Source organism: Salvia hispanica, chromosome 6, assembly GCF_023119035.1.
Source record: "Salvia hispanica cultivar TCC Black 2014 chromosome 6, UniMelb_Shisp_WGS_1.0, whole genome shotgun sequence".
NCBI lineage: Eukaryota > Viridiplantae > Streptophyta > Magnoliopsida > Lamiales > Lamiaceae > Salvia > Salvia hispanica.
Window position 1 is genome coordinate 8,935,849 of NC_062970.1, and position 15,483 is coordinate 8,951,331.

General features: G+C 41.7%; 2 protein-coding genes across 3 annotated transcripts; one reads left to right on the forward strand and one right to left on the reverse strand.

The window, feature by feature from the left end:
* The first annotated feature begins 1,366 nt into the window (after positions 1-1,366).
* LOC125196865 (probable U3 small nucleolar RNA-associated protein 11) lies at positions 1,367-3,557 on the forward strand. Of its 2 annotated transcripts, none has more exons than XM_048095524.1 (9): positions 1,367-1,488; positions 1,573-1,664; positions 1,753-1,843; positions 1,922-2,013; positions 2,096-2,189; positions 2,268-2,347; positions 2,868-2,951; positions 3,101-3,200; positions 3,282-3,557. In XM_048095524.1, the coding sequence occupies exons 2-9, from the start codon at positions 1,609-1,611 to the stop codon at positions 3,372-3,374; spliced, it is 690 nt and encodes a 229-aa protein (XP_047951481.1). In that variant the 5' UTR covers positions 1,367-1,488; positions 1,573-1,608; the 3' UTR covers positions 3,375-3,557. The 2 variants fall into 2 exon arrangements, with proteins under 2 accessions (XP_047951481.1, XP_047951482.1); XM_048095525.1 differs by having other exon boundaries at positions 1,377-1,488; positions 1,593-1,664.
* On the reverse strand, positions 3,372-5,271 carry LOC125196864 (L-2-hydroxyglutarate dehydrogenase, mitochondrial). Its single transcript, XM_048095523.1, has 5 exons — positions 4,894-5,271; positions 4,463-4,744; positions 3,958-4,394; positions 3,725-3,884; positions 3,372-3,636 (listed from the first exon to the last, which is right to left on the reverse strand). The coding sequence occupies exons 1-5, from the start codon at positions 5,173-5,175 to the stop codon at positions 3,511-3,513; spliced, it is 1,287 nt and encodes a 428-aa protein (XP_047951480.1). The 5' UTR covers positions 5,176-5,271; the 3' UTR covers positions 3,372-3,510.
* Between the last annotated feature and the right edge of the window lie 10,212 nt (positions 5,272-15,483).

The following is a 15,483-nucleotide window of genomic DNA, read 5'->3' on the forward strand; positions in this document are numbered from 1 at the left end:
GAATGAAAAGTACATGTCAAAGAGAACTTATTTAAAAAATTCTACAATTAAAAAAAAAAAAAAGTAATTTAATTAGTGGTAGAAGAGAGATTCCTCTTCGTTGGTAGATTTGGAGGGGGAACGTAGCGGATGGTGAGCGGTCGGAATTTGACAACCTCATAACTTGGGTAGTATTTGTCGGAATCCAACGATGCTTCAACGACCGGTGGTACAAGTACAACCTTTTGATGCGAGCGATGGGGAGTGGTGTCTGCTTTAGGGTAATAGAAATCAGTCGGAAAGAAATTATATTGCATGCCTGCCATGTCTCTGCTTCTCTATTTTTAAATTTTAATGTGTCTATGAAGTACTACTACTATATTTATATATATAGAAATAACAAACCGTTGTCTAAGTCTGAATGGGTTCAGTTTGATTTAACTTGGAGTCTACGAAAAGCCATCACACATCCACAGACTATATATATAATTCGAAAGGAAATTTCCTTATTCTTCTAGACTCGATAGCCGAACCTTCCAATCTCGTCTACATATCTTTTGCAAAGTTCCCACATTCCGTATTCTATTTACTTTTGTTTTTAGGGCAAGTTTTATCTTACAAATATTCATTTACTTTAATTATGAATCTTCATTTATTTCTTGTATATATTCTGATCAATTGCTACCTCACCCCTTAGTTGCTAATTATAACTAATTTAATATCATAGGAATTAAAAGATCTAATGGTCTGTAATTTACCGTGTAATTTCATTTTTCATACTTTAATATAAAAAATATAAGATTAACTATCACATTTTGATATTGACATTGTATAATATTGACATATTATGTTATCTATATTGATATTAGCCTGTTTGTCAAAAAATTGAAAATTAATTTTTTTTTTAGATTTTGACATCGGAACATATGCATGTATGATCTTGTTGGAATCCTTATAAAATTATCTGGAATTTGATATATATTGTGTGAAAAAATAATTCAAATTAAGATAGTTATAATCGTTTAAAAGAGATATTTTTTAAAAGATAGTTATAATCTTTTAAAATATTGAGGTATTTTTTAAAAAAATAGTTATAACTAATTTTTTATTAATTGACATTAATATCTCTAATTAACATTTTTTTTACATCTGTGATTGTATGATCTTATACCTTTTAATGTAATTAGTAATTTAAAGGTGAATGAACGATATAACACAACCCCCCTTGTACAATACGAGGGTCTATTGTTTGGTGTGCCTAAGATATTAATCTTTCAATTCAATAGTTATTGGGCCTGATTAAAAGGCTTTTCACATTAGGCCACTATAACCCAATTGTTTGAGTAGGAAAATAAATACCCAATTTATGAGAAGGCGCTACAATTAATCCCCTTCCAAATACCGACATTCTGCAAAACTAGAACCGCCTCCTTATTCACTGCGGCGGCGAGGCTGGCGCTTCCGAGCTCCATTTCTTAACCCTATATCAATTACCTCTCTATTTATACGGTATTTCATGTTTCAATTGAATTATCAAACCTATTTTTTTTTAGTTTTTTGCAATTAGTAAATTACAGCTTTGTTTATGTGCAGTGTTTCGTCTCATTACTTAGGGTTTTTGTTGTGAAAATGTCTTCTTTGAGGAATGCTCTCCCGAGAAAAGCTCACAAGGAGCGTTCACAGCCGTGCGTGTTTTTCTTCCTTTTTTCTTTTTTTTCAATTTTTTTTTATTTTTCATCTTTTCTAAAATATTTTAGTGGTATGCAATGCCAGGCAATCGAGGAAGAAATTTGGGTTGCTCGAGAAGCATAAGGATTATGTCGAGCGTGCACGCTCCTTCCACAGGAAAGAGGAGACATTGCAAGTAAATATTCACTCAAGACTGAATTTAGTCATATTTTTAACAATGTTTGTTGACATTGCCTCTATATGTACATGATAGAAACTTAAAGAAAAGGCCGCGTTTAGGAATCCTGATGAGTTCTACTTCAAGATGATTAACTCCAAAACTGTTAATGGAGTCCACAGACAGGAGTATGTATACAATGTTTCTAAATTAAAGGTTGTGGTAATCGACTAATCATGCGTAATTGAGTATGACTTATTGAATGTGAAGGGGTGAAGCGAACAAGTACTCTAAGGAAGAGCTCATGTTAATGAAGACGCAAGATATTGGATATATTTTGCAGAAACTTCAGGCTGAGAAAAAGGTTCTCATCTAATTTAGGCCTACCTTGATAGAGTTGTTATATAGGTTTAATGTCTGAACATTGTTTGTTCTGATACAGAAAATCGAAAAGCTAAATGCTATGCTGCACTCTGTTGATAACCGGTCATCATCCCAACATGTATACTTTGCTGAAGACAGGTGAGTATTTGTTATCCTTGATGATTTTGTTATATTTTGATGGTGAATCTGTTGAATAAAGTAACTCTAAACTTAATCGGTAGGTTGGAAGTCCGGAGATTTATCTGCCTTTTGGATGATTATTGTTTCTCTTTAAGAGCTTTGGAGTTGCAAAGTTTTTTTTCATGATAGTATATTGTTGTAGAAAACATATGATTGCAAAAGCAAAAGATTATGTTAGCTGTTGTTTTCAGTTTTTGGAGATAAAAGCTAGCTTCTTCCCTTCTTTCTCAATTCTGATGCTACTTCGTTTGATTGCTTTAAATATGAAGTTGTTTGTCTCTATTTCCTTAAGTTTGGCTACCTCGTGACTTGTGGGTGAAGTCTTTTGGCATACCCGATGATCTTGGTCGTGAATTTTATTTTCTAGTCTGGCATATGATATAATCTGTGTAGTTTTTTGGAAAGTAAGCATTTAGTGTGTATAGAGCCACCAACATTACTCTTAATGCTTCCATTTCTTAAATCATTCCCCCGTTAGGGCTGAAGCAAGAGAAATTCGAGCTCAGAAGCCTGAACACAGAGAAAGCCCTTCTTTTGAAGACTTGCCAAAGGATATTAAGAGGTAATGAAATGGTTTATAGGTTGCTCCTCCTGTAAGATCATAATCGTGCAAAACGCTTAACAGTTATGTTATGCATATATTTTAAAAGAATTACTTTCTTCAGATCAAAGTTATATAGTAAGGATTGCTAAAGAATAACTCGTATGCAGGAAGACAATTGGTTCATACCGCGAGCTAGAGGCTAGAAGAAGCCGAGTTAAAGAGCTAGAGAAGATATACATGGATATGGCAATGCAGAAAGAATTACAGGTATCAACAACAGTCTCTAATTTACTTGGTGCTCTTTGATTGTCTAGTGTTGGAGTGATCACATATTTACTCTTAATACAGAAAAAGGGCCGGAAACGGAAACTTCGTGAGGATGAAATCGTTTGTCCAACGTCAGGACCTGTATTCAAATGGAGGCAGGAAAGAAAACGCTGAGAGAAAGAGAGAGGGGTGAAGCTCATATTAATGCGTGATAATTCAGAAACAACATAACAAAGTGATGAGTAATTCATCAAATTTTGCTGTAGTAAATTTCAGAAACTGAATATTGTGATTGTAAAACCTAGTTTCACTACTTTTTGTGACTGTCATTCATTATCTCAGCAACATGTTCTGCAATGGCCATGCTTGAAGTTAGGCCTGGTGATTCAATACCAAAGAGGTTTACCAAGCCTGGTATGCCATGAATCTTCTCTCCCTGCATTTGGAATACCATTTATAGGATAAGAACATCGAACGAAACAATTTGTCAATTGAAAAAATATTATCAGCATGCTGTGACTCGCCTGTACTATAAAATCACTAGGAATCTGCATTGGCCCGGTGAGCTTTGGCCGAATACCGGCATATCCTGGTTCCAATGACCCATCATTTAGATGTGGATAGTATTTTCTTATCTCTGGGTAAAAGCGATTTGCACCATCTTCAGCCACAGAATAGTCGAACCTTAGATGACACAATGTGTAAATAAGTGATCTGTAGAATTTCATGTTTCCAAGATGCTAGAATGAAATCTTACAGGTTGAGGAAGTTTGAGATGTCATCTGTGCCATCAATCCACTCGACATTAGGTCCGAACTTGACCTGGCCGTTCAAATCCAAGGTGACATGAACCCCAAGGCCACCATCTTCCGGTATGGGATAGACTAGACGCTGGAAGGGAGGTGATTTGACGTTTGACAACGTGAAGTAGCAGCCACGAGCAAAGTAGGGGACGGGGACGATCCTATCATCTAGGCCGTGAATCCTCTTGGAAAGAGGCAGAGCACCCAGGCCAGCAGAGTTCACAACAATTCTGGGACTAAGAATCAGATCAGGCTTCAAAGCAGACTTCCTGTCCCAGTTTCTAAGGGACCTGCTGTCACAAACGTAGAGCTGCAGTTGGCCTCCCTCGTATCTACCACCAATTACAGTGGTGTTGTATGAGAAGATGGCTCCATGGCTCTCAGCTTCCCCCTAAAAGGTTTTTTTTTTATCGAGTCATTCGTCTTGACAAAACTAGATAGTGGAGTAGTAGTACATACCAGTAGCGCGAGCATCAAAGAATGGCTATCAATGATCCCAGAAACGGGCGATAGCAAGGCTTTGGTGCAGTACAGCTCAGGCTCTAGATGCTTAGCTTCTTGGCCGTCCATCATCCTCAAACCTTCAACTCCATTCTCAACACCTCGACCCATCAGCTCACTCAACTTGGGAGTCTCTGAAGGCCGAGTGGCCACAATCAGCTTGCCTATCTGTTTATGAGGGATGCCATGATGTCTACAATACTCGTAGAGCAAATGCCTTCCCCTCACACAAAATCTGGCCTGCTTTGCAAATCCACAAGTTTTTCACATTCCCATCCCACATTTTGATAGGGAAATAATCCCTAATATCAGACCCTTTTTTCATACCCTAATTCTAGGTAACATAGCAAGTGACACAAAATGAAGAATGAAACAGGAAATGAAATGACCTTGAGGGAATTGGGAGGGTAATAAATACCAGCATGGATAACTTCACTGTTGCGAGAACTGGACCCACTCCCAAAAGTCGGCGCCGACTCCACCACTAAAACCTCTCTTCCGGCCTTCATCGCCAGCTCACGCGCCACCGCCAACCCCACCACTCCGGCGCCTATCACTACAGCTTCTGCCGTTTCCTTGGGTACCGATTCCAAACTACTGCAAACCCACCCATCTTTCCCGGCCGCTGACATTAGGCGCCGGTAAATCTTGATTGAGCTGCTCAATCTCATCTTTTTTTTTTTGCAAAGTAATAAAAGATTAAATATAAATAAAATGAAAATACAAGTCTTCCTTCATTTTAGGATTTCAGTCAGTTATCGTTATAAGAGAAAGTATTTCCACTCCACCAGGCTAGCGAGAATTTTAATGTCTGGGATCAAATTACTATTAATTGAATATTGTATAATACCATAATTATGGAGTATTTTTATTATTGTTTTCAGATATAACTATTACATAAGCGGTACGAATGAAAAAAAAAACAATTAAAGATGAAAGATAAATTAGAGATGTACTACAGTGGCTATTGGTAAAAGCAGAGTTGACGTTTAAAGAAATTGATATATTTATATGATATATTCATACATTTCAGCTTAGATCATTTTATTAAATCTTAAATTAACTTTTTACACAAATTTATAATAAAATTTGGGAAATAACAAAAATAAACAAGTAGAGAATGAATACAAAAATAACAATATTTTAGATTGCAAAAATTTTTATTTAATGATCTTAGATTATTTTTTACCATAAGTTAGGGTGAAGTTACGGAAACTACAAAAGTAAACAATGGGAGAATACATACATAAATAACACATTACAGTAATTTTTATGTCACATACGAACGTGCATTCTTTCTTTTTATTTAGAGCATCCATAATAAGAATAGGTCAGCCACTCTCTCTCCTTGCCACGTCAGCAGCACTAAAAATCCACCTGTCACGTCAGCATTTACTCAAATAGGCCAACCATAGGCCAGCCACAATAAAAATAATTCAAAACAACTACATTTACGGAATTAAATTTACGATTAAATACGAAATTAAATTTACGAGACATATACGGGAAAATTCATTAATTGCATTAAAAAAAAGTACATTCATTTAAAAAAATAAATTACATAATAAAGAAAAAAAAACTATCGTCGTGCAGTCCTCCGTGCCCACAACTCTTCAATTATATCCTTTTGGAGTAGAATATGGGCATCCACTTGGCGCATGTCGGCATATTCCTGGAGGCGGCCGACTTCATCAAGAGGTACCCCATGTCGTACGCTAGGGGTGGCCGTTCCGTGGCTTGGACCAGCTTCATCGTCATTGGCCCAACTAGTCGGTTGTACGCCTTCGTCTTCGACGATCATGTTGTGCATGATAATGCAGGTGTACATTATATCAGCAACGCATTTGACATCCCACAAACGCGTTGGACCCTTAATTGCCGCCCATCGAGGCTGGAGCACACCAAATGCGCGCTCCACGTCCTTGCGCGCCGACTCCTGTCGTTCCGCAAAGTAGGCCTTCTTGTCATCCGCCGAGTGCCTAATCGTCTTCACAAAGACAGGCCACCTAGGGTATATCCCACCCGCCAAGTAGTAGCCCATATCATGCCGGTTGTCGTTGGCCACAAATGAGACGGCTGGACCGATGCCCTGATACTTCTCGTTGAAGAGGGGCGACGAGTTGAGGACGTTGAGGTCGTTGTTCGACCCGGCTACCCCAAAATACGCATGCCGGATCCACAGCCGTAATCAACTACGGCCTCGAGGATCATCGTGGGATTCTTTCCCTTGTAGCTGGTCGTGTAGGCCCCTTTCCAAGCAGTTGGACAGTTCTTCCACTCCCAATGCATACAATCTATGCTGCCCTAACATCCCGGGGAACCCACGGCTGCTCCCCGTGCATCTGCATCAGGTTCGACAATCTTGGGGGGTAAGGCTTCAAAGGTGCTGCTCACCAAAAATTTGAGTCACGCCCTGACAGAAAAACTTCAGACATTCCAGAGAAGTCGTCTCACCGATGTGGAGGTACTCATCCCACATATCTGCCGCGCCTCCGTAGGCCACCTGTCTGATTGCCGTCGTGCACTTTTGGATAGGGGTGTGGCCGTGTCTGCTAGCCGCATCGTGCCTGAAGCGAAAATAAATATATCGACGCTCCAAAGCGTCAACGACACGCATAAACAACTTCTGCATTCTAAAACGCCGTCTGAACATTTTGCCGGAAACCGCGGGTCCGGGCGAGGTACATATAGCCGCTGATGTGCAGCTACGTGATCCCGATCAATCAGCCGCGGCGTGGACAACCGGTGGAGGGCGAGGTACCGCCGTCGCGTTCGACCCTTCGCATGTACCGCTCTAGCTCGCGGTTCATGTAGGCCTCCATAGCCTCGTTCATCCATCGTTCTCACTCAGTATCCCTACCACTACCACCATCACACACCACCAAGCGCTACTCATCGCGTCGATGTTGCTCTTGTACAAGACTCAACTTTATTTTACCCAAATAATACCAGCAAGTGTACGGGGTTATCGTAGCAAATAGCAAGCAAGAGTATATCGTATCACACAGAGACAATTAAGTGTAAACCTAAGTACCACGAACAAATTTCAACTACTATCCAGACGATCCAGATTTTTGGTTTGAAACTAACACTACTAAAAGCATATAAATCAAAGATTAAAAAGACAAAAACTTAAACAAGAGAACAAAGAAGCAAGTTGCAAACAAAGATGAAGAAATATGCAGAATTCAAGGATCCGATGCACAACTCATAGCCTAACCCAACTGACATTCAATTACCATTTAAAGTCTCCAGAATTGTTGAATCAATCACATATATGAATTTAACCCTTTTCCAAGGTGAGAAATCCGCAGATTAAGTGTAACAATTGAAGTCCCCTTCTAATTCTTAGACTTAACTCCCAACAGATCGATTAGATTAATGAACCCACTCAGAATCTCAACTCTCCCGAGTTTTATTGAATTAAGGTGTGAATTATTCCTATTTCCAGATTAATTATTTCACCTCCCGATTACTCTAAGAAACCCTACACTACCAATTGGTGATCAAGCAATTGACAGGAAAAAGCACAGGAATAAACCAAACAATTACAAGAGCTAGATAAAAACGAAATCAATTGGATTAAAACTATGAATTAATGCACCTTCACCAAGAATTCTACACAAAAGAAGTTTAGCTAATCATATTCATGGAAGAAAACAAGTCTAAACTAAAGAAAACAACGGAAAACATGATACGGAGTACAATTGGCGGAGGAATTGAAGCTTGAATCTTCAATCTTCTTCCAAGAGTGCTTGAGAGAGATGGGTTGTGTGTTTCACGGCGGTAGAGAATGAGTAGAGTTGCCCTAACTTTTCTTTCTTATTCCCCTCTTTCAAAATCGCGTTTCACTTCAGAAAATCGCCAGAAATACGTACCCGGCCGGGTGGATTTATTGTACTGGAAAATCACCCGGCCTGGTGGGACTCTTTCGGTACTCTCTGGAATTGCGCACGCCAAATTGTGCCACCCGGCCAGGTACAATTGTTGTACTGTAAAATCACCCGGTCGGGTGGGACTTCTTCCGAGCTCTCTGGAATTGCGCAGGCTTTTAAATTCCACCCGGTCGGCTGGCTTTTCTGCACAAAACCTCACCCGATCGGGTGAGACCCTCTTGCACCCCAATTTTGCCCATTTTGTCTAAAACACTCAACAAACACGTGAACTCCAAAACATATAGTAATTGGCTGGAAATAACCATTTTGAGCACAAAAACTCAACAATTAAGCATATCAACACACCAATCATGACACTAAAATGTGAGTTTGTCAACTTCCCCAAACTTAGACTCTTATTTGTCCTCAAATAAGAATAAGAAATCATGAAGAACAAACTCATGCATAGAGGTGGGATTGATGTTTTGCTTCAGAAAGTTTTTCAAAAAAGTTCGGATGTAGGATACATACAAGAATCAACCAAACATTAATTGAAGCTACTGTCTCGTATGTCACCTGATATCAATGCTCTCACAAGGTTTAGGAAGTGTGATTTTTTCCCTTTTATTCTTTCTCACTCAAGTGTATAAGAGGTACCATAAACACTCAAATTAAGTAACATGTAATGCTTACCATAGGCTTGCTCAACGTCAAACGTCTCCTCTGTTCTGATGTGAAAGTGAACCTAAGATCAGAAAGGTCTTTATTTGGGTTGTAATGTAGGCTCTTTGGACGGTAGGGTGAATTTAGGCTATAACGACTAAAGAATATAATTGAATCACACATCTCCACAACAACCATTCCCCCAAATGATTCTCAATACTTGGCTTTATCAAGCTTCCTTCCAAGACCCACTTATTCAAAACTCCATCACACTTTCTATTTATTTACAATACTTCTCTCTTTTTCTTTTTTTTTTCTTCTAGACTTCGTCTAGCTTATACCTCCATTTTTTTTATATACATATCTTCCCATCCTTTGTAACATTGTGTTTTTCTCCCCTCTTATAGGTTTTTCGAACATTCCCTTTCAACTATCAAACACATTTTTGGCTATGAAGGCTAACTAGGGATTTCTAAGCGTATGAGGATAATCAAAGAATACCTAACTTCATCCCTTAAGTTCACATCCACAATATAGACTTGACATGACGAGGAGCAAGTTCTAGAAACAAAAGCAAGTACCCAATCAAATCACACATGAACAAAGTATGGCTCAAATCTCACCGGGATTAGCATTGACCAAGCAAACAAGCACTTCACTCGCAATTAAATCATGAAATAATCACGCAGTCTCTAACCATTCTAACCACAATTTTTAAGACAAAAACAATTATCATCATAAGCCATCAACCCCGTACTTAGCATCAATTATCTTACATTCATCCATATTCGAATTTGAGTCCCACAGGCGGGACTTACACCAAATGACACCAAATAAAACATTAAAAAGAAAAAGTCTCAAGAACACAAGTACACATCATTAGCAAATGGAGAAAGGGAACAACCAATCCACGTCAGAACCCCCTCCCCCCCCAAACTTATTCAAGCCAGAGGATAGAATAAGTTTGAAGAGAAGTGGATGGTTGAGATACCTCTATTCGGCCGACGGTGGGAACCTCGCGTAGTAGGCATGGTAGAAGGCCTGGCGGTTGGCATCACTAGCATCAAAACGAGTCTGTAGCTGCTGAAGCTGCTCTCCATAGTGATCCAGCCGAGTTCCAAAGTTGTCAAGTCGAGTGTCGCACTGGGACCTCCATGCCTCGGCGTTCGCGTTCCACTGCTGTGCCTGGATCCACCGGGCCTCCTGCTGGTCTCGGCTCACCCGAAGTGATCGAACTCCTGCAGCAATTTCCGCCAAGTAACTGTCGTTGGATGGCCTCCCTCGTGGTCGGCTCCTCTTGGGCTGGCTGCTCTGGCCTTCTTCATACTCCGTGGCGGGCTCTTCATCATCCTCGTTCATAGCTGCTGGGGCGTTCTCTATCTGCATGAGCTCCTCAGGGATATGCGGTTGCGGAAGATAGGCGGGGTCGACATAATTGGGCACGACATCCGCGGCTCCTTCTCCTTGAGGGGGGTCAGTCTCGATTTTCTCCAAATGGTCTGGAGTATCCATCTTCCAATTGGTCTGGTAGCCCCATCCGCTGACCGCGAAAAGCTGGGGGTCGGGGAACCTAATGCACGTGTTTTGATCTATCCTGAAGTACCCTGCGCCCTATCTATCAACCAGAATGATGTTGGACCTCTTAAATGTGTCCCAATCCAATATCATGAAACCGGGATCTGGGGTCCTTCTCTCAAAGCTTTGAAGGCCAACGCCGCTACAATTCCTTCACAACACAACTTGTCGCTTTGTCTCTTTGACTGCCTTTCCAGGTTTTTGATTATATAATGCCCAATGTTGATCCTCCTTCGTTTGAGCATTCCCCACAACACAAATAGTATTTTTCTGTGGACATGCTGTCTGCTTCTGTGTGAGCTAAAGGGTAGTAGACCAAGGCCTTTGCCATGTACCGAAGGACAGGGTTTCTGATTGTGTTAATCTTGGCTCTGGATGGGATGAACACCGCTTCGCTGCTGATCAAGCTCCATAACTCGTTTCTATTATAATCCTCAGGCTGGGGATCCTCGAGAATGCCTTCCTCACCGTCTTCCATCAGTTGGAAGAGTTCATTGAACTCTTCGACAGAAATTGTGTGTTCTTCGTTAACGAGGCGGAAGGACATTGAGTTGATGTTCCTCCCCGAGTACTCCATTGTGAGGGTAGTGAAGAACTCCACCGTGAGGGCCTTATAGGACCCGTGCTTCAAGGAGAACAAATGGCCAAGGTGTCCAGCTTGGACAAGGATATCCCAGGAGTGCTGAATTCCAAGTCCGTTTAAAGTGCCCTCGATTTTGATACCTGGACGGTAGGCTGTCTAGAGCCGCCAAGGCCTCCCATTTCCTGTTCTCCCCTTTTCGAAGGGTGACACCAACCTTCTGCGGTTTGAGAGTTCTCGGGGCCATCAGTAGTAGGTACCTAGAAAGAGAAATATTAGTGACTCCCCCAAACTTAGGTTACAGACAAGGATGTAGGAAGATAGACTCTATTCCCAACATTTTTCAATACCAATCACAACATTTAGGGCATACAAGCAATCTAGCTAGAAATTAGAAAGATAGACTCGATTTCTAAAATCTATAAACACAACTTAACCAATTTTTGGGAGATAGACTCAATCCCTATGCCCATTGTTCACCAAAATCCTTGAAGGGAGATAGACTCAATCCCTGAACTCACATAAATTAACAAATTCAACAATACTATCCTCACATCTAAAGAATAGCAACAATGTTCATGCCCAAACTCAAACTCAACTCAAACAAGGACAATGTAAACTCTCAAGTCAACAATGCATACTTAATGACTTCACCACAAGCAAAATTCATACCAAAACCCATACAATTTCACAAATTAAGCACAAGACTATCATATCCATGGATAGAGAGGGTTGGAGGTTAAGAACATACCTTTGTTGCTTATAGTGAGAGAAAATTCGAAAATTAGGGCTCCTTCTTGAGTTTGTTGGTAAAACTCCTCCAAATACACAAATTAATCGGACCAAAACACTCTAGCAAGATGGAATTGAAGCTAGGAGGGTGGAATATGTGGTGGGTGTGTGAGATGTGAGTGAATTTGTGTGTGTTTGTGAGAAATCGGGTGGGGGAGAGAGGCGGGTGAGAGTGAAAAGATAAAAAAAAAACGCACCTGCTTTATACCTAGGGCGTGCGGCGACGGACCCGGCCGGGTGGCATTTCACAACTAATAATCCACCCGGTCGGGTGAAAGAAATTTAGTACTCTCTGGAATCCCGACGCTGTTCGGACCCGACCCGGCCGGGTACCATTGTTGAACTGAAAAATCACCCGGCCGGGTGAACCCTTTCGACCCCTCTCTGGAACTTTTCTTCACGATTTGGATGACCCGGCCGGGTGGTATTTTGTTTGCGGTAAAATCACCCGGCCGGGTGAGACTTTCTGGGCAGATTTTTATGCTTATTCCGAGTCTACATTCCCTTCTAGCCAGTATTTACAACCCAATCCTGTAAAACATCAGTTTCCAAGCAAAACCAAGTCCACATTCCACTGAGATACTTGAGAAAGAAAACAAAACAAAGAGACTAAAGATACAAGAACCAAAAGAAAGAAGGAAAAACAAACACACCAAAAATCGAAAGACAAATCACACAAAAAGCGATAGAGTTACCTACTAGGGGTTGCCTCCCCTAAAGCGCTTTTGGTTAAAGTCGTTAGCTCGACATCTCCATAGTGCATCACTGCGCCTCCAAGGAGAGACGGAACACCTCTTCCTTTTGTTCCATAGAGTGGAACTTCTTCACATTCTGACCATTGGCCGTGAACACTCGCCCATCATCAGCTTCGAGCTCCAAAGCTCCATTCTTCATTACTGTCTTGACTTTGAAAGGGCCGGACCACCTTGACTTGAGCTTTCCGGGGAAGAGTTTTAGACGTGCATTGAACAGTAGCACCAAATCTTCGGGGAAAAACTCCCTCTTGTCTATCATCTTGTCATGGTACGTCTGGAGGCGCTCCTTGTAAATTGCCGAGTTCTCAAATGCCTCGTTCTTAAACTCATCAAGCAAGTTCAGATAAGCTTGCCTCTCCTTTCCGGCCTTATAGTAGTCGGCATTCAACTGCTTCACCGCCCAATATGATTTGTGCTCAAGCTCCATGGAAGATGACAAGATTTCCCAAACACCAATTGATAAGGTGACATGCCGATCGGCGTTTTATAAGCCGTCCTATATGCCCAAAGTGCATCATCGAGCTTCAAAGCCCAATCCTTTCTATTGACATTCACCGTCTTCTCCAAGATGCCTTTGATTTCTCGATTGGCCACTTCAGTTTGACCATTGACTTGAGGATGATAGGGAGAAGTGATTCGGTGCTTGACACCATATTTGCCCAACACAACTTCCAGCCACTTGTTTTTGAAATGATACCCCCCATCACTATGTAAGGCTCTCGGCGCCCCGAACCTCGTGAAAAATGTTCTTTTTCACAAATTTTATCACCACCTTAGAGGAATTGACCAGAGTAGGAATTGTCTCCACCCAACGGGAGACATAGTCAATTGCCAATAGGATGTATTGATGACCGAAGGATGGCGGGAAGGGACCCATGAAATCGATCCCCAATACATCGAAAAGCTCTATCTCCATAATAGTAGTCATCGGCATTTCCTTCTTCTTAGAGATACCCCCCGTCCTCTGGCATTCATTGCAGTGGAGAACAAACTTCTGACAGTCTCCATAAATGCTTGGCCAATAAAATCCGCACTGGAGCACCTTCATCGCCGTCCGATTTGCTCCAAAATGACCTCCGGTGGGGCTTGAATGGCAATTTCTGATCACAGCTTCCCATTGTTCATCGGGGGTACACCTTCGAATGACCATATCTGCACATCTTCTAAACAAGAGCGGCTCATCCCAAAAATAGAATTTGATATCATGAAAGAACTTCCTCGTTTGATACTTGTTGAGGCCTTCTGGGACCACCTTGGCTACTAGGAAATTCACGATGTCCGTGTACCATGGCAACGAGCTTTGAGCATAGAAGAGGTGCTCGTCGGGGAACTCCTCGTTTATCGGCCTCTTCAAATTCTCTCCTTCAAAGCAATGCTCCAATCTAGATAAGTGGTCGGCTACCACATTCTCACACCTCTTTCGATCCCGGATCTCCAAGTCGAATTCTTGAAGCAAAAGAACCCAACGAATCAGACGGGGTTTGGCATCCACCTTAGCAAACAAAAAGCGGATGGCGGCATGATCAGTGAACACAATAGTTTTCGCTCCAATGAGATATGGGCGAAATTTTTCGAAGGAATACACCACAGCTAGCATCTCCTTCTCCGTGGTGGTGTAATTTGCCTGAGCTGGATCTAGAGTTCGGCTTGCGTAATAAATCACTCTGAACACTTTATCTCTTTTCTGCCCCAGCGCCGAACCTACAGCCACATCACTAGCGTCGCACATGATCTCGAAAGGTTGAGACCAATCTGGAGCTATGAGCACGGGGGCACTCACCAACGCCTTCTTCAAAATTTCGAAGGCTTGTAAACATTCTTCGGAAAAATGGAACTTGACATCCTTAGCTAGCAAACTGGTCAGAGGGTGAGCTATCTGAGAGAAATCCTTGATGAATCGCCTATAAAATCCCGCGTGCCCCAAGAAGCTCCTCACAACTTTCTCATTAGATGGTTGTGGCATTTGCTCAATCGCCACTATCTTGGCTCTATCAACTTCTAGACTTGCAGCAGATATTTTGTGCCCAAGCACAATACCATCACGTACCATGAAGTGACACTTCTCCCAGTTGAGCACTAAGTTGGTCTCCTCGCATCTCTGCAATACTCTGGTCAGATTATCCAAGCACTGATCATAAGACGATCCGAAGACCGAGAAGTCATCCATGAACACCTCCATAATATCTTCCACCATGTCGTGAAAGATGGACATCATACATCTCTGAAATGTGGCTGGGGCGTTGCAAAGCCCAAAAGACATCTTTCGGAAGGCGTAGACACCGTAGGGACAAATAAAGGCCGACTTGTGCTGGTCCTCCGGAGCGATCAAGATCTGATTGTATCCGGAATATCCATCTAGGAAGCAGTAGTACTCATACCCCCCCAATCTGTCAAGCATCTGATCAATAAACGGGAGAGGGAAATGGTCCTTCCTCGTGGCTGCATTAAGTGTCCTATAGTCTATGCAAACTCGCCACCCGGTCACCAATCTTGTGGCTATCATCTCATCATTGCCACCTTGTACAACAGTCATCCCACCCTTCTTGGCCACGACTTGGGTGGGGCTTACCCAATCACTGTCGGATATCGCATATATGATTCCGGCTTTCAACCACTTCAATACCTCCTTTCTGACCACCTCTTGCATTATCGGATTTAGCCTTCTTTGCTTCTGTGCCTTAGTCTTGGATCCTTCCTCCAATAAAATTTTGTGCATGCAAACAGTGAAGGAACTGGCAG